This window comes from Pseudopodoces humilis, chromosome 22 (genome assembly GCF_049639895.1).
Source record: "Pseudopodoces humilis isolate 2021_Gansu_Grassland_sample_001 chromosome 22, ASM4963989v1, whole genome shotgun sequence".
In the NCBI taxonomy this organism is placed as follows: domain Eukaryota; kingdom Metazoa; phylum Chordata; class Aves; order Passeriformes; family Paridae; genus Pseudopodoces; species Pseudopodoces humilis.
Genome location: NC_142221.1, coordinates 2635524 through 2662642, shown reverse-complemented (window position 1 = coordinate 2662642; position 27119 = coordinate 2635524). Strand labels below are relative to the sequence as shown.

Below are 27119 nucleotides of genomic sequence, written 5' to 3'. Positions count from 1 at the left end.
CGGCACAGGAGAGGCACCGGGACGAGGCGCCTCGAACGGGACTCGAACTCCTGACCTTGCAATGCCGCAGCCACCCCAGCCGGGACTCGAACCCGCGGTCCAACCCGGCCCGCCCCCGTTTCTCTCCAAAGCGCCGCCGGGTGCGCGCGCCGCCGTGACGTCATCGCGCGCCGCGCCGTGACACGTCGGCGGCGGCGGAACCCCGAGCCGGATGTGCCAAGATGGCGGCGGCCGGTGCTGGGGCCGTGAGGGGCGGCGGCGCCCGTGCCCGCTGCTGAGGGGCCTCGGCCGGCGGGGGCTGCCAGGTACCGCGGGGCGCGCCCGGAGGGAGGGCCGCGGGTCTCGGGTGGGCTGCGAGAAGAGCGCCGGGCCTGAGGTGTGGGCCCCGGTGCCCACCCCGGCGTGCCTCAGCGTGGGCCTCAGGGCTGTCGCAGCGTAGGGAGCCGGCGGGTCCCTCAGCCCCGGGCTCGGCCCCCGGCCCCGGCTGGGGCGGGCTGCGGTGCCGCAAGGAGGGGCGAAGGCGCTGCCGCAGTCGCGGGGCTGCGCTGCCCGGGCGTTTTCCCGCAGGATTTGGGGCGCTCTGGGTGGTTTCGAGTGGGGTGGTGGGACAGGGGCACTGCGGGCGGCCGGAGGGTATTCCGTGGGTGCGGGAAGGGAGAAGGTTCCGTCCGATGTTGGCTGGCACGTATCCCCTTTGACAGCACTCGGCGCTGGTCGCAGGTCAGGGTTGTTTTTCCGAGCTGTCAGGTGCCACAGGTCTGTGCAACTGGTGCTGACTCAGGAGTGCGGCTGCCTGAGAGCGTCGGGACCCGCCGAGGTGAAGAACTGCTAGTAGGGCTCCTTTCAGAATAAACGGGAATGCTTTGTGCTGCTTCTGTGCTTTTGATTCCCAAAGAGCTATTTTAATGGAGTCACAGACTGGTTGGCTTGGAAGGCACCTTAAAAATCATCAAATTCCACCCCCTGTCATGGGCAAGGACACCTGCCCCTATCCCAGGTTGCTCCAATCCCTGTCCTGGCCTTGGACACTTCCAGGGATCCTGGGGCAGCCACAGCTGCTCTGGGCACCCTGTGCCAGGGCCTGCCCACCCTCACAGGGAATGATTCCTTCCTCGTATCTCATTAAACCTGTCCTGTGCCAGTTTAAAACCATTCCCCCTTGTCCTGTTGCTATGTTTTAACAGGATTACATTTGTAACTCCAGTTGCTGTTTAGGAAAAGCCCGGTAGGAATCTGTCAGGAGCATGAATGATGTAGAATGTGTTCAATCTGTCACCCACATGTGTGCAGATGTGCAACTGTCTACATAAGATAAAATTGAAAAAGTAGTTGCTGATTTTAAAGCTGCAAATCTCATTTTCCAGCTGTTCCTGTATTTGAGATTGCAGTGGGTTGGTGGGTTTTTTTGGTCACTTTGTTCTTATTAGGAATCTCTATGTGAACAGCTTATTTATTGTTTGGCTCATGTTGGAGGATGAGAGAAAATACTAGTCCTCTGTTACCTGCTTTATGGGCATAGTTATTCTGTTTAAGAGTAATTTATTTAGATGGATTTAAATTAATTGCCCCCAAAGAAATTATTTATTTATAGATGAAGCTATAGAGTTCATCAGGTGAAATTAATTTTATGGCCTTGTTTAGAGGGTTTTAATCTTGTTTTCCTCTTTGGCAATGTTTTTTCTGGTACGCCTAGAAACACCTTCTGCAATTGTTACTGCTGGTGACTCATGTTTAACTGCTGCTCTGCTTTATCAATTAATAAACCAGCTGAAATTTAAGAATTTCCAAACTAGATAAAGCAGAGATGGATTGCTCTTAACTTGTGTAGTTATTTCTAAATTCCCTAAAATCAGCATTTCTGTTAATCTTGGCTGAGGCACAAGGGAGGGTCAGTAGCACTGAGTTATCTTCTGTTTAAATTACTTGACATGGGCACGTTCATTTTATTTGGACTCAGTTCCTCAAATCTTGCTTGCTTTTACTACTGTGTGCAGTCTGTTAATATTAACTTTGCTTCTGAGGAAGCTGATCCTTCGTATTGAACCTCTGTCATGCACCATCAAAGATCCTGTTAGAGGAAAGGCAAGTTCTGCCTTAAAGTAGGACTTTACACTTATTTATATTAGCTAATTACTGGTACCAGCTGTTACAAAAATATGGCAAAGTATTAGGATTTTTTTCTTAGTAAGACACTGCATAAAGTCCACATTAGACATTTGGAAATGGATATTTAAGTTGGCTTTGGTGCCCAGCTATATTTCAGAAACAACTTTACTATGAAAAACAGAGCTATTTAGTAGATACCAATATTTTGTTCAGTGAAGTTTGTGCTTTCCAGGATATAAATGCCTTGGCAGATGGTTTAATTAGCTTTTTGCCTCCCCAGGTCAAACTAGGTTGCATAAACCCATGCACTTATTTGGAGGGGAGAGAAGAGTTTTTAAAATCTGGTTAATGCAACAAAGAACATGATGAAAAATAAATGGGGGTTCCCAGAACAGCAGAGGTTCCTTAAGCATGTGGAAATTGGGATGGGTGTTTTAGGCAGGATTTCCTGGAAATGTGGTTGGCAGCAAGGCTGGTAAGCATGGCCAGCTGGAAAACCTTCACCTCAGGATTGTAACAGGAGAAAAGATTGCAGAATCCTGAAACCTTTTTGTAAGCATTCCTTGATTGAATTCAGCAGCTGTGCTTTAAAAAGAGTGGTGAGGGCACATGCAAGTAATGCAGGAAAGTGATGGAGCTCTAATGCTTCTGTTGAAATCTGGTTTGTGCTGTCCTTCCCATCTTAATAAAACACGAATTTATGGAGTCTAACTCTTGATTAGTTGATTGATTGGAATATATGGATATAGGGGAGAAACTGAGTCGCTATTAACTCTGAAAGAGGGACCTAGATTAAACACAGGGCTGTTGGAGACATTTTTCTTTTGGAGACATTGTACTCATGTCCAGTGAAATCTGTGTGCTGTAGTACTGTCAGTGTGCTTTTTACTGGAATTTTTTAAGTATAAACCTTTATGAAATACATATAGTATTTTTGATAACAAGAAACCAGAAGTGCTTTGCATTTGAACTCCTCTATAACTATTAGAGTTTTGTCCTGATTAGACACCTGACTTTTCTGGATTTCCATTTTATTACTCTTATGACAAGATGCTGAATCTTAGAAGAATCCAAATAAGAATTGCACAGCTTTTTTATAAGCAAAAGTGCATCTGGTGTGGAGCAATTGCTGTGGGTACTTTACTCTGCATACTGTAAACAATATTTGTTCTGTACCATGAGAAAATAAGATTATCATATGCTGCTAAGGCTTCACTGAGCTCCACTGGATAAGTGTTGCTTAATTCCTCTGGTTTTGTCAGCTTTCATCCTCCCCAGATTGTTAAGAGGTGATAAAATTGAAAAAGACACCCTGATGAATTTACTGGACTTCCTGTGTACCAGATTCCTGACTGGTATTGTTTGGAGTTAGGGTTGGATTACTTTGGAGCGTGTCCTTTCCACCCTGAAGTGCAGCAGTAACCCTGATACTGTGCCAAAATCCCACTGGTGTTAAAGTGAGAATGGTCATTGATAGGTGGGGGTAGTTGATTGTTTTTCTGTCCTTAAGTGCAATTTTGCTACACAGCATTCATCCAGAAGAGAGAACATTTGTAATGAAGATGCAGTTGCCTTTCTCAAATAACAATACTGTGCCACACAATGTTTTCTTGGTTAAACCAAAAGTGGGCTGTTGAGGGTGATAACATCTGATGAATTCCTTCTCGGGATGCTTCTCATCTTACCTGTGAAAAGGTCCATTCACATGGAGTGCCAGTGCAGCAGGGCTGAAGATCATCTCTAACAGAATTAGAGTTAGATAATGACTTCTCAGCTCTTCATAATTAAATTGAGCAGGGCATGGTGCTGCAGGCTCTGTTCCAGGCTGGTTGCTGTCCTGTCTCTGATGTATATTTCTGGGAAATGTAGCCAGTGGGTTACCACTGCAGGGTTTGTGACTAGTACAGGTCTGAGCTGTGTTTCATTAGTCTTACTTGAATATATTTAATAGAATTGCTAAATAATGTGCATTGATACCACACGGCCTTACACTTCATTAGAGCCAGACTTGGATTCAGAAATACAATGGAGTGTGTCAGTTCCTTATGCATTCTGGAGAAAAGACAATTATTTTCCACTTCAAAATCTTTGAGTGATTTTGTTTCTAAAATAAAAATTGCTTAAGGGCTGCACATGTCGTGAGAAAGGGAACTGACTTGTACCTGTGTTGTCTCAGCAGGGCAGAAGAAGAAATCTCTCTGCCGCCTCCACGGGCGGTTTGTCACCGTGTGACCCTGCCAGAAGGCCACCATGCAGCAGCCACCGCAGCCAGTCCCCCCAGGGGCGGCTCCTCCTCCTCCCGCCGGCGTGGCTCGCAACATGTACTGGAGGAACAGCCCGCTCAGCAAACGGGCAAACACCGCGGCTGCGCCGGTGCAGCCCGTGACAGACCCCTTTGCCTTCGGCAGGCAAACCCCCCAGGGCTCCCCTTTGGATAATCCATCCAAGGGCAACGCACCGGCGTTCCCACAGCCGGCCCTCGTGCATCCGCCGCCCGCCCGTGCCGGGGACAACCCTCATGGACCACACGCGCCTCTGCCAGCTCCTTTGTCCCAGGCAGGGATAAGCACCAGTACCTTTTCTAATGTTCCAGTTCCTTCTCCGTCCCTGGGGTATGTTATAAATAGTGCTGCAGAAGGGCATCCCAGCACGGATCTCGGACTCCATGGGCCTGCAGTGCCGTTGCATTATAACCCAGGAGCAGCAGTGGAAAACTCTTTCAGTGTGCATCCTGGAATGGTGTCTGCAGCGAGCAAACCTGGAGCTAGGCAGGATGTTGGCAGAGATCCAAGTGATGCACCTTCAGCACCCAACACAGCAGCTCTGTTCCCACCACCTCCCCAGCAGCCTGGGTCCCAGTGGAGGCCTGTCCCAGGGAATCTGCAGTCTCCAGTTCGGAATTTTGTGCCCTATCCTGAGCCGTCTCCTCAGCCTGACGTTCATAACATTTCTCAGCCTTCCATCAGCACCTCTCACCCTCCTCCACACACAAATGTCCTGCAGGGTCCTGGACACCAAGGTGCTAGTTGTGAGAAGAATGGCAAAAATGGCCCTGCAAACAGCAGTCATCACATGAACAGCATCCAGCCTGGAAATGTGTTTAGGCAGAACACAGAAATGACCAACCCTTGGTTAAACCAACCTTACCAGGAACAGTTTTACCCACAGCCACCTTTGCAGGACTCCGGTTTTGTCCTTCCCACAGCTCAGGAAAACAACCCCAAAAACCAGTCTCCAGCTATGTCTGAAACGTCAAATAGATCTATTCCCACGGATCGAGATCCAGGAACTCTCGCCATGTTTTTCAAAGGAGATGAGGCAGAAAATGAAGAAATACTTTCATCTGAAAAAAATTATGTAATGGAGAAAACAGAATTTGATGCCTGTCAGCAAAATTCAGCCTCCTTGTATCACCAGCCTGTGCATCCTCAGCAGGTGGCAACCAATATTCTCTCTCAGGCACAGCTGGGTACAGGTTCAGCTGGTGAGATGGTACAGAAAGGAATGGATGTCCAGTACTTCCCTAAACATGTCAGCCATCAGGAGGCACAGGCTGCTAAGCACTCTCTGTTTGCTGGTGATGGCAAGGCACAGATAGGTGACACAGCTGCTGGGTCCCAGTATGAAAATGTGGAGAACCTGGAGTGCATTCAGAATCAGGAAGTGCTGCCAAGTGGACCACAGAACATCAATGCTTCATCCTCTGCTGCTGGTCCCGATCCGTACAGGTACGGGCCCTTCCCGGGTCAGATGCTTCCAAAGAATGCTGCTGTGAGCCATGCTGAAGGAGGACCAAACTTGGAGGCACCTGATTCCTTCCCTCGCCCAGTCCGACCAGACAGCGTCTCTTCCAACTACAGCAGCATCAGCCACAGGAGCACTTCCAGCTCAGCACGGCCCCCAGAGCAAGCCGGTACATTTATCCAGCAGGAAATTGGGAAGCCTGAGGAGGAATCCTCTGCCAGCTTCTTCAAACAGATTGACTCCTCTCCTCTGGGAGGAGATTCAGGTGAGCTAAACCTGAGCAAGAACTACCACAGCAATCTATCCCAGCCTCCCACTCCAAGTCCTCCTAAGCCTACAGGAGTGTTTCAGACAAGTGCAAATAGTTCTTTTGAACCTGTGAGGTCCCATGGAGTGGGTATAAAACCTGCAGAGATTGACCAAGCAAAGATGGTGGTTGAATTAAGAGAGAACCACTCAAACCAAAAGAATATCAAGAAGAACACAGCCGTGCCTGCTGCATCCCCTGGTAATCTTGAACAACCACCAGATAATCTGGAAACAATTTATATGCCTCAGGTACACCCAGGGCCTCTTGCAGGCACTGGGGAAGCCGGGAATACGCTGCACTCTGGACCTGTTGTGGAAAATATACAATCAGTATCTGAGAGACGGTCCTCAACCAGAGCTCAGGGAGCAGTTAAGAAGTGTGATAGCCCAGCAACAACTTTATGGGCTCACAATGAGTTACCAAATTTTGGGGGAAATGTTCTCCTGGCTCCTGCTGCTCCTGCAGTGTATGTACCTGCCAAACAGACTGTGGAAGTCATTCAGCCCCCAGAAGAAGGCCTGTCTAATCAGCAGCCATGTAAACCAGGGACTATTGCTGTGCAGCACTCCCAGGATGGAAATATCACTTTTGAAAATCTTGAGAATCCTCCCAAAATGGGAGAAGAGGAAGCACTTCAGTCTCAGGCAAGTTCTGGTTATGCAAGTTTATTGTCTTCTCCACCTACAGAGTCTTTGCAAAATCAGCCTATCCTGATTGCTCAGCCTAATCAAAGCTATAACTTGGCTCAGCCAATTAATTTTTCTATTTCTCTATCTAATCAGCTAAGCAACAATGAAAACAATCAGCCAATGAAGGACTCTGGAGTTGGGGACAAGCCTGCGATGGGTCCCCAAACTTCACATGCTGGTGGGGAAAACATGCCATTACCTGTGATGCAAGTTGGATCTCTCTTAGTTAATGCACTTCCAAATACTAATCTGTTAAAACATAATTTATTACAAAGTCCTGTTAATTCTTCTGATGCTGCTTCTAATCAGCCTGCAAACATGCTTGTGAAAAGTCCTCTTAATTTGACTCCAGAGGGGCAAAAGAATGTTAATATGGAAGGCCTTCCTGAATTTGCTAGCAAGCCAGGGTCTAACTCATCTGTTTCTCCTGGGACAAATCTTCCCAGTGGAAGTGCAAGTGGCCTAGTCCCCCCTGTTAATTCCATATCACAGGCTAATAATTCTGCAAATCAACCAAGTAGCAAAGAAGCTGCTGGAGCGCTCGACTTCACAGTGTCACGGACGTTGGAGAAAAGCAGCACAAGTAATTCTGTCCAGGTGCACAATCAGTCACCCTCTGGTGCTCCAATCCAACAGGCTGGTGCTGGTCAGGTGCATCCTGAGGTGCCTGACAAACAACATTTCTATCAACAGGTGACAAAAGATGTACAGCACCAGGCTGTAGCAGACCAAGCTGCACAGGGAGTGCTGCCACCCCAACAACAAATGCAAGCAGCTCAAATGCAGCCACCAACATCTGGGCAGTCCTCAGTTCCTCCAGACTCTCAGATTTCCACAGGGGCTAAAACCATGCAGCAGGGGGAGAGTCAGGTGCAGGGTAACCGTGCCCAGCCTGGGGGACCTCAAGAGGCAGGTTCAGCCCAGCCAAGGTACGACCAGGCAAGTCCCGGGAAGCAGCCGGCATCAGAACAGCCTCCAGGTGCTCCAGCTGCCACAGCCCCTCCTGTTACCACTGCTCAGGCAGTCCCACCCAACGGGCAGCAAGACCTGCAGCGTCCACCCCCTCCTCAGACCCCTCAGGAAGGCTTTGGTCCACCCCAGAACCCTTACTACTACTACAGACATCCTTATGATGCTTACCAGACCCCATATCCACCACCTTATCCTCCTGCAGACCCCAGGACAGCAGCTCACCTTTATTACATGGTAAGTTTTTATTTTTCCCTTTCATCCCCCTTATTATGAATTCTCTTTTTTGAGTTATGAATTTAAATGGTCGTGTCAGGGTCAACATTCAGCAGAGCATTAACATTAAGTATTTAAATGTAGGGAAAATCCAGACAGCAGTAACAAAACTGACACTGCAAAGATTATGGAAACTGAAGTAGTTGCTGATACAAATTCCGTTTGGTGCAGATGTCAACTCATAGCAATTTGTTTGGTTCTTTGGAAAAAGTTGGCAGTTATAACTAGCTTGGCTGTCCAGGTGCTCAAACTTGGTTCCCATCTGCTGCCTGAATTATTGATGGTTTAGTAGAGAGGTTGATTGTCGCCCTGAAAACTGAGCTTCTGAGCTTGCTGACATGGTTTTCTAAAGACTTTCTCAGGACAGTAATTGTAAACATAGATATGTGTACATTCTTTCAGTTACACGTCTTGTGATGGGCATCTCTCATGGCCAGTGCAGTGAGAAAGTGTTATCCTGACCATCCAATCCCTGGCCGTGGTCAGAAACCTATAAATCCTGGGAGGAAAAATAAACTTTCTCTTCTTTTCACCACACCTCGACCTGTGTCCGTGTGATCTATTCAGCACCAGCGGCAACAGTTGATGCCTTTAGTCCAGGCATAATGTTTTTGTTCCTTAAGTTTAGGATATTAATAACTTGACTTTAACATCTGCCACAAAAAGCGATGAAAGCTAAACTGTAGTTTATTAACCTGCATCTCTTCAGGTGTGAAAGGGGATGTTTTTTGGTTTGAACTGTTAATTTTGGAGATGTGAAGGCTCTTCCCTTGCCTGTGCTTTTGCAGGAGGACAGCTATGGGCAGTACGACCCCCGGTACCGACACTACGACAGCAGCAGCACTGCCTACATGGAGCCCGGGGGCTATCGCTACCCCGAGCCTGAACGGCCCAGCTCCAGGGCCAGCCACTGCTCTGACAGACCTTCCTCCAGGTGTGTAATTCCTACACTGAGTCAAGATTTGGATACCCCAAAGCAGGGAATCTAGTGATGCCTGTCGAAGTTTTACAGCATAAACCACAGGGAGGAATTCAAAACCTCTTTGTGTGCTGCCCTAGGGCAGATGGTATTAAATGCCATGTCTGGAAAGGATACAATTCCCCAGCCTTTTCTCTTGCTTATTATTCCTTTCATTCAGTTCTTTGGGGTTGGTGGTGTTTCTTCCAGGCAAGAAGTCACTGTGATAGCCTTGGTGCTAATGTTTGCTGTGAAAGACCAGTGCCATTAATAACCATGGGGTTATTAATCAATACTCATTTATTTTCTGCCTTGCACTTAAGCAGGGGCCCCTCGTTCTGTTAATGAATGGCACTTTTGCACATTGGGTGAGATTTGCCTTGAAAACACCATGGATACACAGTGGTTCAGGTGCTCAGAAGGGAGTGGTGAGTCAGGTGACAACATCCTGGTGCTGTGTCAGATCCATTTGTGTGACAATTCCCCCAGCTGTGGATAAGCTTTCCTCACAAAGCTCCCAGAATGTGATCTGTGTGGCAGAGGTGCCGTGTGGGCATGTCCCACACACTCCTTTCACTGCAGGTTTGGATTAGGGAAACTTAAAAGCCTTGATCTGATTAATACAAAATAAAAGACGTTTGAGAGAAGGGAACAGTGTGTTCAGATGCTAGTTGAAAATGTTAAATAAAAGCAGGATGAAATCTCTGCTCAAGCAAGAAGCAGCAAATTACCTTGAAGAGATTTCTGCTTTCTGATGATAATTGTGTTAGTTATTTGTGTGAACTTCAAATTAAAGACAAAACGTTACTGTTGTTACTGCTGAGGGGTTTGCAGTTTCTAACAGAGAAACTCCTGTTCCCTGTCTGGAAATGATTAAACCCTTTGTAATGTTTGTCTGTTGATGGTAGCTCACTCAGGGAACAGTAATCAAATTACAAATATAACATTTCGTTTACCATCTCCAGAAGATTATAGATGTATTTTGGTCCTGAGTAGAACAAAACAATGGCTGTAGCTCCATGTGATAACTTTTACCATTTTCTTAAGTGAATTTAAGTGTGCTGTGAGCTCTTGAAATGAGATGATAACCTCTAACAGCACTTCCTGGTGTGTACTCTCCTGAGATAGTATTTTTAGAAGGGGTTGAAGTTTCTGTTGGTGGCAGTGGGCAGATCAAAGCGTGTTAGAAGTGGCTGTGTCAGGATGTGATGTGTGGGTGCCAGTGCAGGCAGACAGGGACTGTGGTGTGCAGCTGCAGGGCAGCAGAGCTCTGTGTGTGTGAAACTGCCCTCAATGTGCAGTGGTGGTGATGCAGCTCTGTAAACTCTGCTTGGAGAAAGGAATAAGATCTTTCTGGGGAGACTGGCTGGGTGGCTAAACCTGATCTGATAAGATCAGACCTCCTCCTCTGCAGGGTGAGTACTGTGTTAGCAGACTTCCCACACACACTCCTGGACTTGCTGGGCAACTTTGGAGTTTGCACTCAGTTGTAGGACCAGTTGTAGGGAAAGGTGGAAGTTTCCATCACTCCACACTGGCATTAAATATCTTCACCTGCTGTGTGTGTGCACAGGTGTGTTTGTGGGATTAATGCACCTGTGTAGGAACAAACATACATGGATGTATACAAATATATATGTGCATGCACATACATGTAGACACTGCATTTTTCATCTAACATTCATCCTCTGGCTTTTTTCAGAAATTGTAGGATGATGACCTGAAAATGTTGTATAATAAAGGCTCATGATATTTCAAATAATGGCCACATCTTTCTTTTGTCATCAGAAGAAATCATCTTTTTCTATACACTGACTCTTTGCTGTGTTGGTTTTAGCCAGGATTTTTTGTGCTTGTTTGGATAATCAGCTCTGTAAATGAGTATTTTCTTCATTGTAAGCTGGATAATAAAACACTGTTAAATTTGGAAGAGCTATTATTTCTTAATGAATTGTTCAATTACCAACTTCTCTGTTGAGACAGTTCAAAGGATGCTAATTATAGCAGTAGTTTTTGTGATTAATTGTCTGTAAGTAATTAAAGTTATCACCAAAGCAGTTTATAAAATCTCTAAATCATTGTATGCTAAGGCCTGCCAGCTTTTGATGGCACACAACAATTTAGTGTATATTGGGTTGTAAAGTCTTAATTTTATGATTCCTTGGTTTCTTGGAAATGCATTATTTTAACTGTAAAATTCTGTCTAATCAACTGTGGCACAGAGTTTTTCTTACTTCCTGCTGAATTTAGAAGAGATTAAGAAGGAATAACAACTTTTTTTATACTTGTGTGCTTTCTTTCAGGCAAGGGTATACAGAAGATTATTATGGCAAAAGTGGATGGAGTGATTATTATTCAGGCTATTACCCAAACTCCTATGATTATGGAGGTAAGGTGTCCAAAAGAACTCTGATTTTTTTTCCATAGATTTTCCTTACTTCAGCCTTCAGTTTGCCTTTCCTTTGTGCAAACACTCCATTGTAAGGGTGCAGAGCAGTTTTGTTCCATATCTTGCAAGGCTGCCTTTCACTGGGGTGTGTCCTTGGTGTGTGACCTGAAGGCAAACCTGTAAAGTGAATTTTAGGTGGGTGTAAACAGAAGCTGACTCACGACTGGATTTTAGTTTTGTCCATCATTATCCATGTGCTCACTGAGACATGCTGGCGTTGGGAATCTGGAGGTAATTGCTTGTGTAGTGCCTGGGAGGGTTTTTAGCAACATCTGTCCACATCCTGAGATGTTTTGCTTGGCACTCTGCAGACTGATCACAGAGATTCTGTGAATGCTATAACAAATAGTAGGATTGAGTTCTAAAGATGTTAGGAAAGATCTGATGGCAAACTGACCCCTCAAGAGTAACTAACTGTAACAGCCATATTTCTCTGAAGGGTGTGAAATTGATTTTTTAAGCTTTTTTTAAAACTAAGAAGGAGTGGACATATTTATGTAGCTTTAAGTACAATGCTTTGGTTTTGCTCTGTACTTCAGGACCAAACCAGCTTGTAATTAAAGAGAAAGGAATAGAAAAAGATTAGAGGCAAAACCTACCAATATCTGAACCATTTCTTTATCTTTTCCAAAGATCCAAGTCGCTGGGAACGATACCCATATGACCCCAGGTACAGAGACCCGAGAAGTTATGACCAGAGGTACTGGTATGATGCTGAGCACAACCCTTATCAGAAGAGAGAAGCATATCCATATGGCAGCAGGTTTGTCTGGTCAATCCCTGTTCTCCCAGTGCTCTTTCCAGAGCTGGGGCAGCAGATTACCTGGAGCAGACTATTAAAATGCAGTGTTGCACATATTTCACAGTGTTGCTAGTTCTTTCTGTAGCTTTAACACAGGTCATTGAGGGAAACCAGATGAGCTGTCACATCGCTCTGAGAGAAGGACTGAAGGTAGCAGCACTTGTTTTTAGACCAGTTGAACATTCTGTGGTTTTTTAGAATGCACTCAGAGTATGATGTTGGTCTTGATCTTGAATAATCAGGATGAACTCCATGAAGGAATGTCAATTCGTTTACTATAACAACCTCAGTGTAGGCAGTGATATAAGAACCCTTCTGCAGTGAGGTCCAGTTTTCCTGACAGTCCCTGAGGCCCACAGTGGCTGAGCTCATTCCTGCTCTCTGTGTCCATCAGGAATGACCGATACGAGGATAACTGGAGATACGATCCCCGTTTCACCGGGAGCTTTGACGATGACTCGGAGCCGCACAGGGATCCCTACGGGGATGAGTTTGACCGGCGCAGCATCCACAGCGAGCACTCCGGCCACAGCCTGCGCAGCTCCCGCAGCGTGCACAGCCACCACAGCAGCTTCAGCTCTCGCTCCCAGCAGGTGAGCTCCAGCTGCACACACCAGCCTGCCACTTGCTCTAGTAGTGGTGGGTGAAGCGTTAGAAAATAAGAAAATATTTCAGGGTTTAACGCAGGGAATGTGTGTTTTGAAAACTTTCCTAAGCTAAGGATGTTTCGTAATATAGTTCTGAACTTAATGTTTATTGAGAGAGCTTTAACCATTTTTTAACCAAAATCAGCACTCAGCTGTGCAAGTTGCCACACACAGAAATGGAAAATTTCCTCTGCTGAATTCATTTGCTGTTTGTGAGAACATTGCTTTCCCTGTGCTTGGCTGTAGTGGACAGTGTGCCTGGCTTTGTGTCATGTCATTTTTCTCACCACAAGCTTGGCCATGTCATTGAACTTGGGATGTATTAAAGGACTAACTCAATATTTGTATGATGTTGTTTTGACTTTGAAAGCACAAACCGAAGCTAACTGCTTACTTACCCACTTACACCACAAATACAGATATGTGGAAACCTTAGAGAATATTTGGCTAATTTTTGTGGTACAATTTTTTCTCATGTAATGGGTCATTTTACCTGTAATTTGTTCATCATGTTTCTTGGAAGTTTAGGTACTTTTCCAATCTGAATTCCAATTCATTCAGTAATGTTTGAAAGAGTATTGGAAATCATTTAGGCATTAATCTTTAGGTACCCGATATCATCTGGCATTTGTTGGGATTTTTCAATTGGGATTTTCTGTCTGTTACAGCAGAGGTGAACATTCTTTCTAACCCACAGTTGCTGGTAACAGAAGTTGTGCTGTTATCTTAACTTCTCACACAAGCACATAGAGATTTTATTGTGAGAGAGCTCAATGTGCTTGGATGTGAACAGATCAAATGATGGTAAAAACATTGGGAGAGAAGACAAAGATATTTATTTATCAGCACAGAAGGGTCTTGCAGGGTGGTTTCCTGCAAGGCAGTGCTGCAATAAGCCTGGCTCACAAGAATGGAAGCTGTCAGGAAGGAATGCTCACTGTCTGCAGTGCTGCTTGCTCTGTGTCACTCCCAGCTAACCCTCACTAATCTGATCTGCCTAGAGCCAGCTCTATAGGAGCAATCACGATCTCACGGGTAATGCCTATGAAACTCCTGCGCAGGCAGCGTCGCTCCATGCAGATTATCCCTATGGAGGCTATGATCCCAGCTTTGATGGACAGCAGCCTTTCACAGACTATGGCTACCCTGCTGAAACAGGCTGGTCAGCCGTGGAACAAGGTATGGACATGCTGGGGAATGAGGGAAAGCATCGTGCTGTAGATACAAAACACCTTCTCAGGAAAAGCTTTGCCAAAGTGTTGATGTCTATTTAGCTCTTTGAAGATGTGTTATATGTTTGTACAGAGATGACAGGAATATGTCTGATACAAGCAATCAAAGCCCCAGCATTGAAAAAAATTACTGGATTTTAAAGTTCTGGAGTCTAGTTTTGTTCTAGTTATTGCAAATCTTCGGTTTGGGACTTTGGGATTATGAAGGAACTGATTGTTTCTTACAAAGTTCAGCCAAATTCAGTAACAGGGTGTTTTCCACTAATACTGCAGGATTACTGAATTGGGTAAATACATCAGCAAGTTTACTTAGTTACAGGACAGGTTACCTGTTCTCACTTTATCTTTTCTCCCCATTTCAGCACCTTTAAGGCCCTCAACACCTGAGAAATTTTCAGTGCCTCATATCTGTGCCAGGTTTGGGCCTGGGGGCTTCTTAATAAAAGCACTGCCAAACCTGCCTTCTGAGGGTCAGCCAGCTCTGGTTGAAATCCACAGCATGGAGGTAAAGTTTAAAAGGAAAAATAGGAAGTAATGGAATAAAGGTCTCTTTTTTTTGGAGGGGGAGTGGGGAACTTGAATCTGTAACTTCCTAATTTCTCTTTTTTTTTTTTTATGTCAGTGCATGTATCTTTATCTGTTTGGGCTGTAGTCATAAGTAAAACAGTAAATTTAAAAGTTCCTTTCCTCTGAGAGATGACTTAGTCATGATGAGATCATCCAGCTCCTTTTGTTCAGATTGATATACAAAGTAACCTGCATATAAAGTAAATTTCATGACTTATCATCCTTATGCAGATTGTCACAAAGTCACCCTTTATATTTTGCTTAAGAGTCTTGAATACATGATGGGTTATGTTCAGCTCTGGGGGTTTTACTGGTAAAAAGCAAAGTTTAGAGTTACAGAAATTTCTTATGGATTATATTTGTGTTTTAGACTATGTTACAACATTCTCCAGAACAAGAAGAGATGAGAGCCTTTCCTGGTCCTCTTGCTAAGTATGTTCCTCCAGTTTTCAGAAATAATTTTCATGCATTCAGAAATTATTTCTTCATTGCAAATTACAGGATTTAAACTGACTTAAAATATTTGTGGCTTTTCACCTGCTTAAATAATACACGAGCTCTAAATGTATTCCTCAGACTAATCACAAATAATGACCTGAATGTTTACATTTGTCTCATTAAAAACTTTTTTCTTTTTTTTTTTTCCTGCAGGGATGAGACCCATAAAGTAGATGTTATTAATTTTGCACAAAGTAAAGCTGCACAGTGCTTTAAGAATGAAAATTTAATTGACAAAGAATCTGCAAGTCTTCTTTGGGACTTTATTGTACTGTTGTGCAGGCAGAATGGGGTATGTCTCACTGCTTGAGTTTTTATCTATCCTAAAGTATTTTGTACACAAATAGATTTCATGCACAGGTCAGGAATATGTGTTATAGTCACTGATCTTGAAATATGTCACACACTGAAGGAATGTGTAAACTGGGCACTCATCCTCAGCTGCTCAGAGGTGCTGATATTCAGATACTGCTGTTGAAGTGCCAGATGAAATGCAGGCAGTGTTGAAATAATAGGTTTTCCAATTTTTGTTTTCTTTCCACACACAGACTGTTGTGGGAACAGACCTGGCTGAACTTCTGCTCCGAGATCATAAAACAGTATGGCTTCCTGGGAAGTCCCCTAATGAGGCAAATTTGATTGATTTCACTAATGAGGCTTTGGAACAAGTGGAAGAGGAATCCGGTGAAGCCCAGCTCTCATTTCTCACTGATAATCTTCTAACCACAGTTGACAGTTTTGAGAAGGAGACTGAGAGATTCAGGGAGTTGCTGCTTTATGGCCGTAAGAAAGTGAGTGCCTGTGCTGCTACTTATTTCTGCAACTTTTGTAGTGCATGCAATATTTCATGGCACTGTATTACACTGACACAGAAATTTATACCCTACAGTTCATAATCTAAAGCAAAATTTATAGTTGTGTGTTAGCTTTTATCTGAACAAACATATTTTTATTTTGATCGCAAATAACTACTGTAAAACTGGTTTTTGTGAGTAGTATATGAAGCTATTTTCAGGAAACTAATTTGTGTCTTCATTAGGATGCTTTGGAGTCTGCCATGAAGCATGGTTTGTGGGGTCATGCTCTGCTCCTTGCCAGCAAAATGGACAGCAGGACACATGCAAGAGTGATGACCAGGTACTGGGTTGCTTTTTGATTAATGAAATTTGGCTGCCTGTTCTGCTAATGAGGTGGAGACTGTCAAAATCATGGGTTATCCATATTAGTTCATGCAAGTTTTATGCTTTAATTTTACCTTTGTATTTACTTGTCATTCATTACTTTTTATTCTGGGGTCTTCTGGCTATAAATTTAAACCTGAGAAGTTGTTCTCTGCCAGCTGATCCATTTAAGAAGCATTTGAATAATGTCATCTGTGACCTAGCTTGGAAAAAACTGCAAAAACTCAACTGTCAATTTTGTTGAAGTCAGCTGGTTTGGGAGAATCCAGAGGTTTTCCTAGTTTGGACTGACTAATGTTAGAGTGACAGAACCAGTTCACTGGGAATGTTTTACTTTTGATCACTGGGTAATTTCCTCTTCAGTGTAGTATTTTCACACAGCACTTCCTTTTCTTGAACTAGGTTAGATTAATTGCCACTGAGAGCTGGAGTACAGTTTAACTGCTTACCCCACGTTTGTGTTTTGTTTTTCTGTGCAATGTCTCTGTAGATTTGCCAACAGTCTCCCAATTAATGACCCTCTGCAGACTGTTTACCAGCTCATGTCTGGAAGGATGCCAGCTGCATCCACGGTAAGATTCACTGGGAGCTGCAAGGAGCAGTGGAGTTCCCAAAAGAAATCTTTTCCAGAATGTCAGAGAAGTTGTTTTGGTCCTGTTTTAGGTTGAAACATTTACCCATGCAAAGCTCCAGTCACTGATTTGACCTAGTAATTTTTCTAATTTTAGTGCTGTGGAGATGAGAAATGGGGAGACTGGAGGCCTCATCTAGCAATGGTGTTATCCAACTTGACCAATAATGTGGACTTGGAATCCAGGACCATTGCTACCATGGGAGACACTCTTGGTAACTCTGAGGGAAATGAATGGGGTGATAACTGAAGGAAAACCTTTGATTACACTGCCTATTTTTTTGAAAACAGGCAATTTCCTTATAAAATATAAAGTAGAGCAGTTTTATATGGGCTTGTCTCTGTTGTGAAGGCATTTGAATGCAAAACCAAACAATATAGGACACTGAATGTGTCACTGAAATATCCTGAGCTCTGTCCTTTATTTCTCTACAGCTTCTAAAGGCCTGCTGGATGCTGCTCATTTTTGTTACCTTATGGCCCAAGTTGGGTTTGGAGTTTACACAAGGAAGACAACAAAGCTTGTCCTAATTGGATCAAATCACAGGTTTGGCTTTTTTTTTTTTAAACACAACTTTCTTGATGCAAAAATGAAAGTTTGAAAGACTGAAATGCACTATTGCCCTTATCCTCACTAGCTGGTTTTGAGATAAGTGTTTAATGTCCTGTCTTGTAGGAGTTGTTGATATTTTGTGTCTGACATTCACAGATCTGTGTTTATTGTCAGCTCAGATAATACTTTTCTTCTATTTGAAACAGCTTGCCGTTTTTAAAGTTTGCCACCAATGAAGCCATTCAAAGAACAGAAGCCTATGAATATGCACAGTCACTAGGAAGTCAGCCTGGCTGCTTGCCCAATTTCCAGGTGAGGAGCTGTTCCTGTTCTGGTTTGGTTTCTGTTTTGGCAGATTTCATGCTTTTAGTCTCTCATGTGCCATAGTCAGTGTGGCAAATGTTTTCTCTGTTATGATGTGAAATACTCGTGGTTAATAATGCCATATAACTGTTTTCCTGTTGTAATTACGTTTTCACTCTTTTTCATATCTACATCTTGAGCTTCTGAATTTTAACTTTATAAATTATAATTCTGTATTCCAAAAGAAAAATCCAGCAGAATTTGCTGGCACTGGCTGTAGATAAATAGACAACTTCTACGGGATGCATTATGTGGGAGAGGAGAATTGAATGCTTTCTCCTTTAATTTTAGATGTGATAATGAGATACCTGAGCTTTCAGCTGAAATGTCAGACTGCCTTTTATTCGTTACCACCCAGAGTGTTGTGATAATTTTGTTTGTTTGTCCTGCTTGCCTGCCCAGATTTTCAAGTTCATCTACGCCTGTCGGCTGGCTGAGATGGGCCTTGCTGCCCAAGCTTTCCACTACTGTGAAGTGATTTCCAGAACTGTCCTCAAAGATCCACATTACTATTCCCCTGTGCTCATTGGCCAGCTGATCCAGGTAATGTGAGGAAGAATGAAGTGTTTGTGGCTAGATATTGTAGGTGGGAAGGCTGATAAACTCACACTTTGCAATGGTTCCTTTCCTCAGATGTCGTCCCAACTGCGCCTGTTTGACCCTCAGATAAAAGAAAAACCAGAACAGGAATCTTTTATTGAACCCTCCTGGTTAGTGACACTTCGACATGTGGATGGACAGATCAAGGTATGATGTGTGCTTTTCAACATTAATTATTCACTTTAGAGGTTTAAATTAAGTAGGATTAAATCCAGTTTTTAAGATTGTTTTGTTTACACTGCTAATCACAGAAACACGGGAAGTTACTTAATATATTCATGTCAAGAATTGCAAATGTTATGGTGCAAACCAAGTGAATTTACCACACTTCAGTGCCCTGAGATTCAATTCAGAATAATTAAAGTTATATGAGACAGGTTTTTCTTAATATGATGATGCAAGGAGAATTGCAAGACTCATTAGGTTGCAGTAATCTGGGGATCTGCTTGCCATAAAAAATATCTTGTGTGTGGATTGGTGTTGCTAGATTATAACAGAGTGAAAATAATTATCATTTATTTAAAGAGACATGTTAGAAAATTGAACCATGAGCTAATTAACTGTGTTTCAATTTAAAAACAAATAAAATAAATTTAAATTATTGGCTGATCTTGATTTATAAATGGCTGACAACTTGAGTTTTTTTGACCAAACACTAAAAAACTGTTTCACACCTAAGATTTCCTTTGCTCTATATTCCCTTGGTTGTGAACTGAATGTCTGGTACAGATCAGTTAATAATATCTTGTTTTTTCCTGTAGGAGGGTGCAATAGCCTATAATACAGACAGATCCACTCCCCCTCCCTATGAATGCAGCACTCCCAGCTCTGAACTGGACCGTGCCAGTCAGTGTGATGGGGGAGGTGGCCGTGATGTGGGGCCAGGTGCTGAAAATGCCTTGCTGGCATCCTTGTTACCCAATATGGCTCAACAGATGCAGAGCGTGCAGCTGATGCCTTCAGGTTGGTGTTTCATATCCTTTATGACAGAGACAAAACAAAGGGTTTGAGTTTCTGGTACAAGAAACCACTTAAGAGGCTGGTTGGAACAGAGAGATTTCACTTCTGCATTGTATCATTCTTAGGGTAAAAGGTTCACACTGGAATTCCTGTTTAACTAGAACTCCTAACTGTTTTGGTTTTTTTTTCATGCTGCAGTACCTCAGGCTGTCCTTGATGGCTCAGCTGCCATGATTCCTCCTGGTGACCAGGGAAGTGTCCCCTTCTACCCAGTGGCTCCTCAGCCTCTTGGCCCAGGACCTGGCTTTCCACCTCAAGGATTTTCAAATCCCTATGGAACTGAACCATCCCCACGATATTTAGGGTCAACACTACCCCCAGGAGGGCCACCACAAGAAATGGAACCACAACCAGAAGAGCAGACAAATCTGGAAACAGGTCTGGGATCTTAATAAACAGCTTTCCTTCTTTAGAAAGAGAATTAAGTGTTTCAGGGAATAATTGAAAGTATCTCAGTATTTAAAAAGTAGTCATGTTTTGGGTAATGAAATTTAAAAACACCATGTAATAGTATAGAAACATCTGTAGAAAGTTGTGTTCATCCTGCTCTTTTGGCTTACTTTAAAAGAGAGGTCAGACTCAGCAGATCATGAGTTAGACCTTGACAGATAATCCCTGAGTGCAGTGAGATTGGCAGTTCGGTTTCCAAGGGATATCAGGGATTTCTGCCTCTGGACACGAGTTTCTAGGATCCTGATAAGATCTAACTCTGTAACAGCAGAGCCTGACACACATGGAGGGAAGGAGATGTAAGTTTGGCAGAGTTTGAGATGTGAGGAGCCTATAACTGCTCCATGCTGATAGTTGCATCCCTCAGCCTGCTCTGGCCTGTGTTTAGAACAAACACAGACAGGAGAGGAAAAAAAGCACAGCAATTGCAGCTCTCATTCTTTAAAAGTCTGGGTTCTCTCTTGCACAAAACTCATAAGTGGTGAAAACTTTTGCCTTAAAACTATTGTGGGGCTTGGGAGCTATGGTGTTTGTTGTTGGATTTTTTTGTTGGTGTGTGTCCCTGCTAACATAATCTAATTTTTTTTTTTTAAGGAATGCAGAGAATAGCCCCAGAGTCTCCTTCACAAAACTCCTTCCCTGAACAGAGAGAGGATGACTTCTATGGCAGAATGGCTAACATGGTATTGTTATTTCACACATTTCAGCTGCATTGCAGGACAATCCAAACACAAGAGGGTTTGGGGGCTCTGTATTGCTCTTCAGCAGGACTTGAAGCTTGATTTTGAGAAGTCCCCAAAGAACCAAATTAAATGTCTTTGTGTGGAAATTCTTGATAAAAAATTAATGCTGTATGAGATATTTCTCTGCTTGTTTATTATGCATTTATGTCCTGGCTTTATATCTAAGCAGACAGCAGGACAAAGATCCAACTTAAGGTTTATTTTGTATAAACCTTTAGGTCTGTTCTGTTCATGGATTTTTCAAAGAAGGATTTTTTTTTTAGCAAGATGAAATGTGATCCATCACTGCAGCAGTGACAACTTTGTGCTTTCCTGTGTATTTGTCACCCAGGGCTATGGGCAAAGATCCCGAACAACCTCAGAGTCCTCTGCTCATTCTGCGGGACGAGAGAGATCCAACTCTGCAGCAAAACAACCCTCTCCTCCTCCCTCTGCTCCTGCAGGGAAAGAGACTAAAAAAGAAACAAAAAAGGAGGCAGCACCTAGAAAGGTAAACTTTCTTAGAAAGGTACCTACAGCTGGAGGAGATTTGTTGGTAAATGTGGTAACTCCTGGTCCACACTACGTAAGAAGTCCTGACTAAACTATTTATTTCTACTTATTAATTGCCACTCTGGTCTCAGAGTTGAAGTCCCTAACAGAACATGTGTTGTTGCATGAAAGTTTGTTTCAACTTGCCTGTAAAATGAGACAAGATTTAATTGAGAGGGAAAGAATTAACTGAGTAGATTAACTGATTAATTTGTTTTTAGACTGGTGCAACCTGGTTTCGCTGGCTGATGGGAAAAGGAAAGAATGAGGCTCACCTGCCAGATGACAAGAACAAATCAGTAAGGCCCCAAAAATCACAAAAACCTTTGTAGACTTGAATTTGTTCCTGATGTTCTCCTGGATGACAGATGAACATTGTTTTGATGAGTAAACAAATGATTGTAAAACTTTGAAGATTATTCTTATTCTAAGACCACCTTTTTTAAAAAAAATAGTTACATTTCTTTAAAACTTTTTTAGCAGCTTGCTTTGAGCTCTTTGTTTTTGACTGTGATTTTCTTTTAGATTGTTTGGGATGAGCAGAAACAACGTTGGGTTAATCTGGATGAACCAGAAGAAGAGGTAAAAAACTAAGTCCTCATGATTTCTCCAATTGGAAAACAAAACTCTTCACTTGGCACACAATTTTCTTTCATCTGTTATTGTCTCTTAAGAGCTGCTTTTTACTGAATTTGGATTAAAATGTGTGACATCAGTCAATGATGTTGTATTTTTTTTGTCTCCTTGCAGAGTAAACCTCCTCCACCACCTCCTTCAGGATTTCCTAAAGCTACTCAGGCTGCTCCCCCTGGGCCTGGAGGCCCACCTGGTGCCTCTGTCAACGTGTTCTCCAGGAGAGCAGGTAGCAGCCAGCACTGATATTTGAACACTTTCTCCTGCATAAAATATGAAGGCAGAAGTCCTGACTTTCCCTGGGTTGTTTGGGATCAGTTGGCAGCTCAGTGGAGCTGTGGCTATTGCTGGCTTTGCTCCTGCCCAGCTCCTGCACTGCTGGCACAGTATCATGGCTTGGGTATTACTGTTTGTGTCCCTGGAGTGTTGTTTCCTGATCCTGAAAGATGCTTTAACCAGCAAACTGTTCAAAGTAGACAGAGACATGATAAACACAAGGGTTATTTCTGTTTTTCTGCATGTTTCTTGTTTAGCTGGAAGCAGAGCCCGTTATGTGGATGTCCTGAATCCAGGAGGAACCAAGGCAAGTGGTGCTGTTCCTGCACCATCGGACCTGTTTGCCCCCCTGGCACCAATGCCCATTCCTGCCAACGTGTTTGTTCCAAACTCAGGTATGTGCATAGGACTGTGGGGAGGTTTTATGGCTATTTATGGGGTGTGTTTGGTTAAATCCTATTTCCTCTGTAGTTCCAGGGGAATCCCAGCCCATGGAAGGGAGTGGAGCAACAGAGCACACACCAGCTGCAAACCAAACCAACACAGACCCTGCTGCAGCTGTGGAACCAGAGGTGGGTTCAAAGAAATGTCTTGTAGACAGAACCCAAAGTTCTGATTCAAACCCCCCATGATTCTTTCACAGCCACAGTACATAAAGCATGATGTTGTTGTAGGGATTGTGGTTTAATGTTTTATTGAAAGATCAGGAGAAGAGAAATGCAAGTGCAAATGGAAGTGGGAGGTTGCATTTCCTAATTTGGCAGGTCTGCAGCTTCCATGGGTGCAGGAAAGGGACAGAGAATATGGGAAGAGCCTGGCACTGCACGTTACACCTGCCTGATGTGCTGTAACATTGTTCTGCCTCAGTGGCATCTCTAAGGGAAATGTGGAATAGCCTCGTAGCAATGATGATAAACAGAAGTGCCTTGTTTTTCTTCAGTACTTAAACCCTGCAGCCCTTCCTCCTGGATCTGGACTTCATGTTCCTAACCCTGATGGTTCCCAGTCAGGCGAGGTAAGGCTTGATGCAAAGTATTTAATTAATGACTTTTTACAGTTAATTGTAGTGGTCTTACAATGGGCCATCTAAACCAACAAGTAACTGATTTAGTTGCTTATAAGTAGTCAAGATATGATATTACTGCCTCCAGAATTATACAGAAAAGACCTCTAAGCCCACATGAGAAGTTCAGCCTCCATGTCCTATATTGTGATCACCTTTTCCTATATAAGTACTTTAAAAAGCCTTTTTCAGAGTAAAACATCAGTAACAGTTGAAGGACCTCTTCTTGCCTCCATGCATGCATATAATTTCACTAATATTAAGTGCAACACACAAGAAGAACAAGTTGCTGTGTGTCAGGCAGAGTAACATGACCTTTGTTCCTACTAAATGTTTTCTATACCTACATAATTTTGTGCTTTAAGAAGTCGTTTTGATTTAAACTAACTTCTGGCTTTACGTTTGTTTTTGTTTTGTTTTTTTTAACTTGAAGTTGGTTTAACCTCTGGCAGTGAGACTTTGACAATGAAATAAAACAACTGAAAGCTTGGGGCAGTGACATGCATGACGACTTTTTTTATTTGTGTTTTTTTGTATTTGTGTGTTCTTGCTGTTTTGTAGCTTTCGCGCTCTAGTTCAATGAGTTCATTATCACGTGAAGTAAGCCAGCATTTTAATCAGGTACATGTGGCTGGCCATTCTCATTTATGTTAACTTATTTACTTTCCCCCTCCCCTTTTTATTTTGCATTTGCTCAAATACTAATGCTACTTTTAGTCATTTCCCCCTCATTTCACAGAAATATCATTAAAAGTAGATCATGATGTAGTGTTCCTTTTTACACTCAAACAGGGTCTTCAGTTTTGTGTATTTATGAGAGTGCATGTAATCCAGGCATGATTTTTATTTATGTTCCTAAGAGATTCACATAATTTCATCATCTTTTTTTCTGGGATACTAAAGAAATCAGTTGATTTTAAAGAAAAAAAAAAAACAAAAAACAAATAAAAATACTCAAACAAACCAAACAAACCTCCTAAAAAGACTCAATACAAGCAAAACTTGGTCATTCTGCTGCTGCCAGTCTCAAATTGGTAATAAACCATCTGCAAAAGTCCCTGTAGGAATTAAAGGAATGCTTCATCTCTGCTGGAAGTTCCAGAGCTGTTGGATCACCACAAACGGGTGACACAAACCTTTCTGATATTTCTTAGTCAAGCAAAAACTGACACAGAATGTTTATTTTGGGGCAAGTCCTGAGGTGTACTAACAAAGGCAGAAGGTACTAATTTAGTGGAATTGCACTGGTGTCTTGTGTTGGTTTTGCATGCTTTGGACCTGCTATTTGCAGTTGATGCATGTGACATTGTTTGGCCAGTTCCTACATTAAGCCAGCCCTGTTCTAGATCTGGATGCAAACTGTGCCAGCACTCTGGAGTTGTTCCAACAGGCTGTGCTCTCCATGTTGTTGGCATTATTCCTGTGAATATTTGCTCTGTATAATTTAGCAGATCACATTTGAGAGGCATTGGAGTGCCTCTCTGCCCTTGTCTAATTTCAGTGTTTTCTCTTCCCAGCCTGCCACTGTTCCACCCTCGGGGGCACCTTCAGCAGGAGCAGTACCGTTCTACAACCCCTCTCAATTTGCACAAGTGAGTGAAGGCCTCATCTTTCCTTCTCTTTATCCTTATTATCCAGCATTTCCCAGAGAAGCTGTGGCTGCCCCATCCCTGGGAGTGTCCAAGGCTGGACAGGGTTTGGAGGGATGGTGGATAGGGATAGTGGAAGGTGTCCCTGCCCATGGCAGGGGGTGGAATGTGGTGTGCTTTAAAGTCCCTTTTAAACCCAAACCAGTATGATTGATCTGTACTTTGAACAAAACATGATTTTGTGCTTTACCAGCTTAATCTGGGTTGTTGCACACAGTGTTAAATGTGCACAAAGATCAGTCTGACTGACACCTGTTCAATTTAACAATTGAAACAAGTCTCCACTGAAAACTTTATTCCCAGTTTTTTGAATTTTGTCTCCAGCACTTTTGCAGAATATTTTGTTTATTCTTGTTCTTTCTTTAGTCTCCTGCAGCTACTGGAAGTTCAAGACTGGGAAGAATTGGACAGAGGAAGTATCCAACGTTGAAGTAGAATACAATGGCTTTGTATTTGGAATCCTTACTCATGTTCTGAGTATGCAAAGAACTATTCAGCCTTATGGCACGTGGTATCAGCTGCAGTTGACATGACAGAAATCTCATGATGGGTGATCTTTTTCATGCTTGCACCTCATCTACGCAAACCATTACCAAACATGAAATATATGTAACTTTTCCTTTTCAAAACCTGGCTAGAAATAGCTTTGCTGTGATAAAGAATAGACACAAGAGAGGAAATAGTTGCTGTCTGTTACAAAACCTGTTTGTAAATTGCATAGGCAATTTATTCCTTAAGTTTATTTTAAACCTTACTAGCGTGACCTTCTGAGACATAGTTTCAGGGATTCCTTAATTTCTGAAGGATGCTCTCCTCCCAGCAGGGGTAAAAAAAACAAACAAACTACGTCCACATTGTAAGATAACACTGTGGCCTTAAGAGGACCATGCACAATCGTGATGCTTTCAGCCACTGTGGAACCAGAGATGTTCCCCTGGGAGAGGCTCACCCAGGAGCTGCCTCGTGCTGGTTTGGTTTTTGGGAGGCGGGAGGGGGCCACAGCTCATCCAAATAAATCGACCTATATTGAATGAAAACTGTGACTGTAATCTAATCCTGATTTGATTTGGATCTTTCCTAGTCTGTATGTAGTTTGTGGTTTTAGACTACCTGTAAAGCCAAGTGTATAGTGGGAAGGAGCTCTGTATCATAGCTGACGCTGTTCTCTTGACGAGTGAGTGTTTGTTTAAGTGCAATACGGTTACTTTGCTTTCTCTCAAACTGCTGGCACTCTGCAGCTGGGGGGTAACAGCTTGAAAGTTGTTTATTTTTTCCTTTTGGGAGTGCCAGAATCAGTGTAATAATCCATTCTTGAATCTCCCTTACTAAAATAACCAAGGTCTTAAATAGCTAACAGCTACATTTCATACTAAAAGTAGATGGATTAGACCTATACAGATGGACTTTAAAATCTTTAGGTTTAATATAGGAAATCTTGAAAACCATGGTATGCAACGTTTATATTCACTGAAGAATCTGAATTATCTGCAAAGAGAAAAATAAACTTTAAATATTTATTAAATCATTAGGCCATATTTTATTTAGAACTTGCCACCAAACTATTTGATTTTACTTGAATTTCTGCCCAAGAGTAGAAATTATACGAATGTGAAATTGCCAGTATTTGTCCCCAGTTGTTTCTTTGTTGTTTTTTTTTCTTTTCCTGAATAACACCACTTTTCTAAGATCGTGATAGCCTTACGTATGTCCCACAAGGATTGTACGCAGCCCAAATAAAGCACTATTTGGGGGGATTAGAAACCTTTGTGTGCTGGTCCATTCTCAATTCCAGACATGGACAGCAGCAGTCAGTGTGGTTTACTTTTCTATAGTTGAAACCTAATCAGACACTTGGCTTTCCTCTAGTCCAGCCAGGCTGCTGATTATTTTCTCCTTTCAGTAGAGACTGCCAAACAACTTCATTCAAGGAGGCTCCCTCTGAGCTGGGAGCAGCTGTCTTTCCTAAGTGTAAGATTTGACACTGTAAATTCTTAAATAAAATATTTTGCGCTCTGGAGCACTTTCACATTTTACTTTCTTCTTGTGGTTCTTACTTTAGTGAGCTGGGGGGAGGAACCTTTCCTGATTGTCTGGGAATGATCTGTGTGAGGAAAGACAGCCTGAAGTGTTTGGTGTTTGCAATGGCTGCATCGGAGCAGGTTTAGATGCGATTTTGGGA

General features: G+C 43.1%; 1 protein-coding gene across 5 annotated transcripts; it reads left to right on the top strand.

Annotated features, from left to right (window-relative positions):
• The first annotated feature begins 181 nt into the window (after positions 1-181).
• On the top strand, positions 182-26973 carry SEC16A (SEC16 homolog A, endoplasmic reticulum export factor). Of its 5 annotated transcripts, XM_005529203.3 has the most exons (32): positions 193-305; positions 4286-6804; positions 7543-8055; positions 8883-9028; positions 11356-11441; positions 12135-12264; positions 12698-12896; positions 13952-14129; positions 14545-14687; positions 15120-15181; positions 15401-15539; positions 15796-16038; positions 16287-16384; positions 16919-17000; positions 17157-17274; positions 17495-17606; positions 17819-17924; positions 18378-18518; positions 18609-18722; positions 19337-19538; positions 19734-19973; positions 20640-20728; positions 21120-21278; positions 21541-21618; positions 21845-21901; positions 22070-22181; positions 22486-22623; positions 22700-22800; positions 23169-23243; positions 23853-23912; positions 24809-24883; positions 25307-26973. In XM_005529203.3, exons 2-32 carry the CDS (start codon positions 4357-4359, stop codon positions 25373-25375), a joined length of 6513 nt encoding a protein of 2170 aa, XP_005529260.1. In that variant the 5' UTR covers positions 193-305; positions 4286-4356; the 3' UTR covers positions 25376-26973. The 5 variants fall into 5 exon arrangements, with proteins under 5 accessions (XP_087921766.1, XP_005529260.1, XP_014113482.1 ...); XM_088065640.1 differs by having other exon boundaries at positions 182-305; positions 4283-8055; XM_014258007.2 differs by having other exon boundaries at positions 4286-8055; positions 14012-14129.
• Positions 26974-27119: the final 146 nt, after the last annotated feature.

Excerpts from the sequence above, each read along its gene's own strand:
- SEC16A (XM_088065640.1), top strand. The coding sequence starts at position 4,357 with ATGCAGCAGCCACCGCAGCCAGTCCCCCCAGGGGCGGCTCCTCCTCCT. Across the intron at positions 9,029-11,355 it reads TCTGACAGACCTTCCTCCAG|GCAAGGGTATACAGAAGATT; the intron begins GTGTGTAATTCC and ends GCTTTCTTTCAG. Across the intron at positions 21,279-21,540 it reads AGGAGGCAGCACCTAGAAAG|ACTGGTGCAACCTGGTTTCG; the intron begins GTAAACTTTCTT and ends ATTTGTTTTTAG.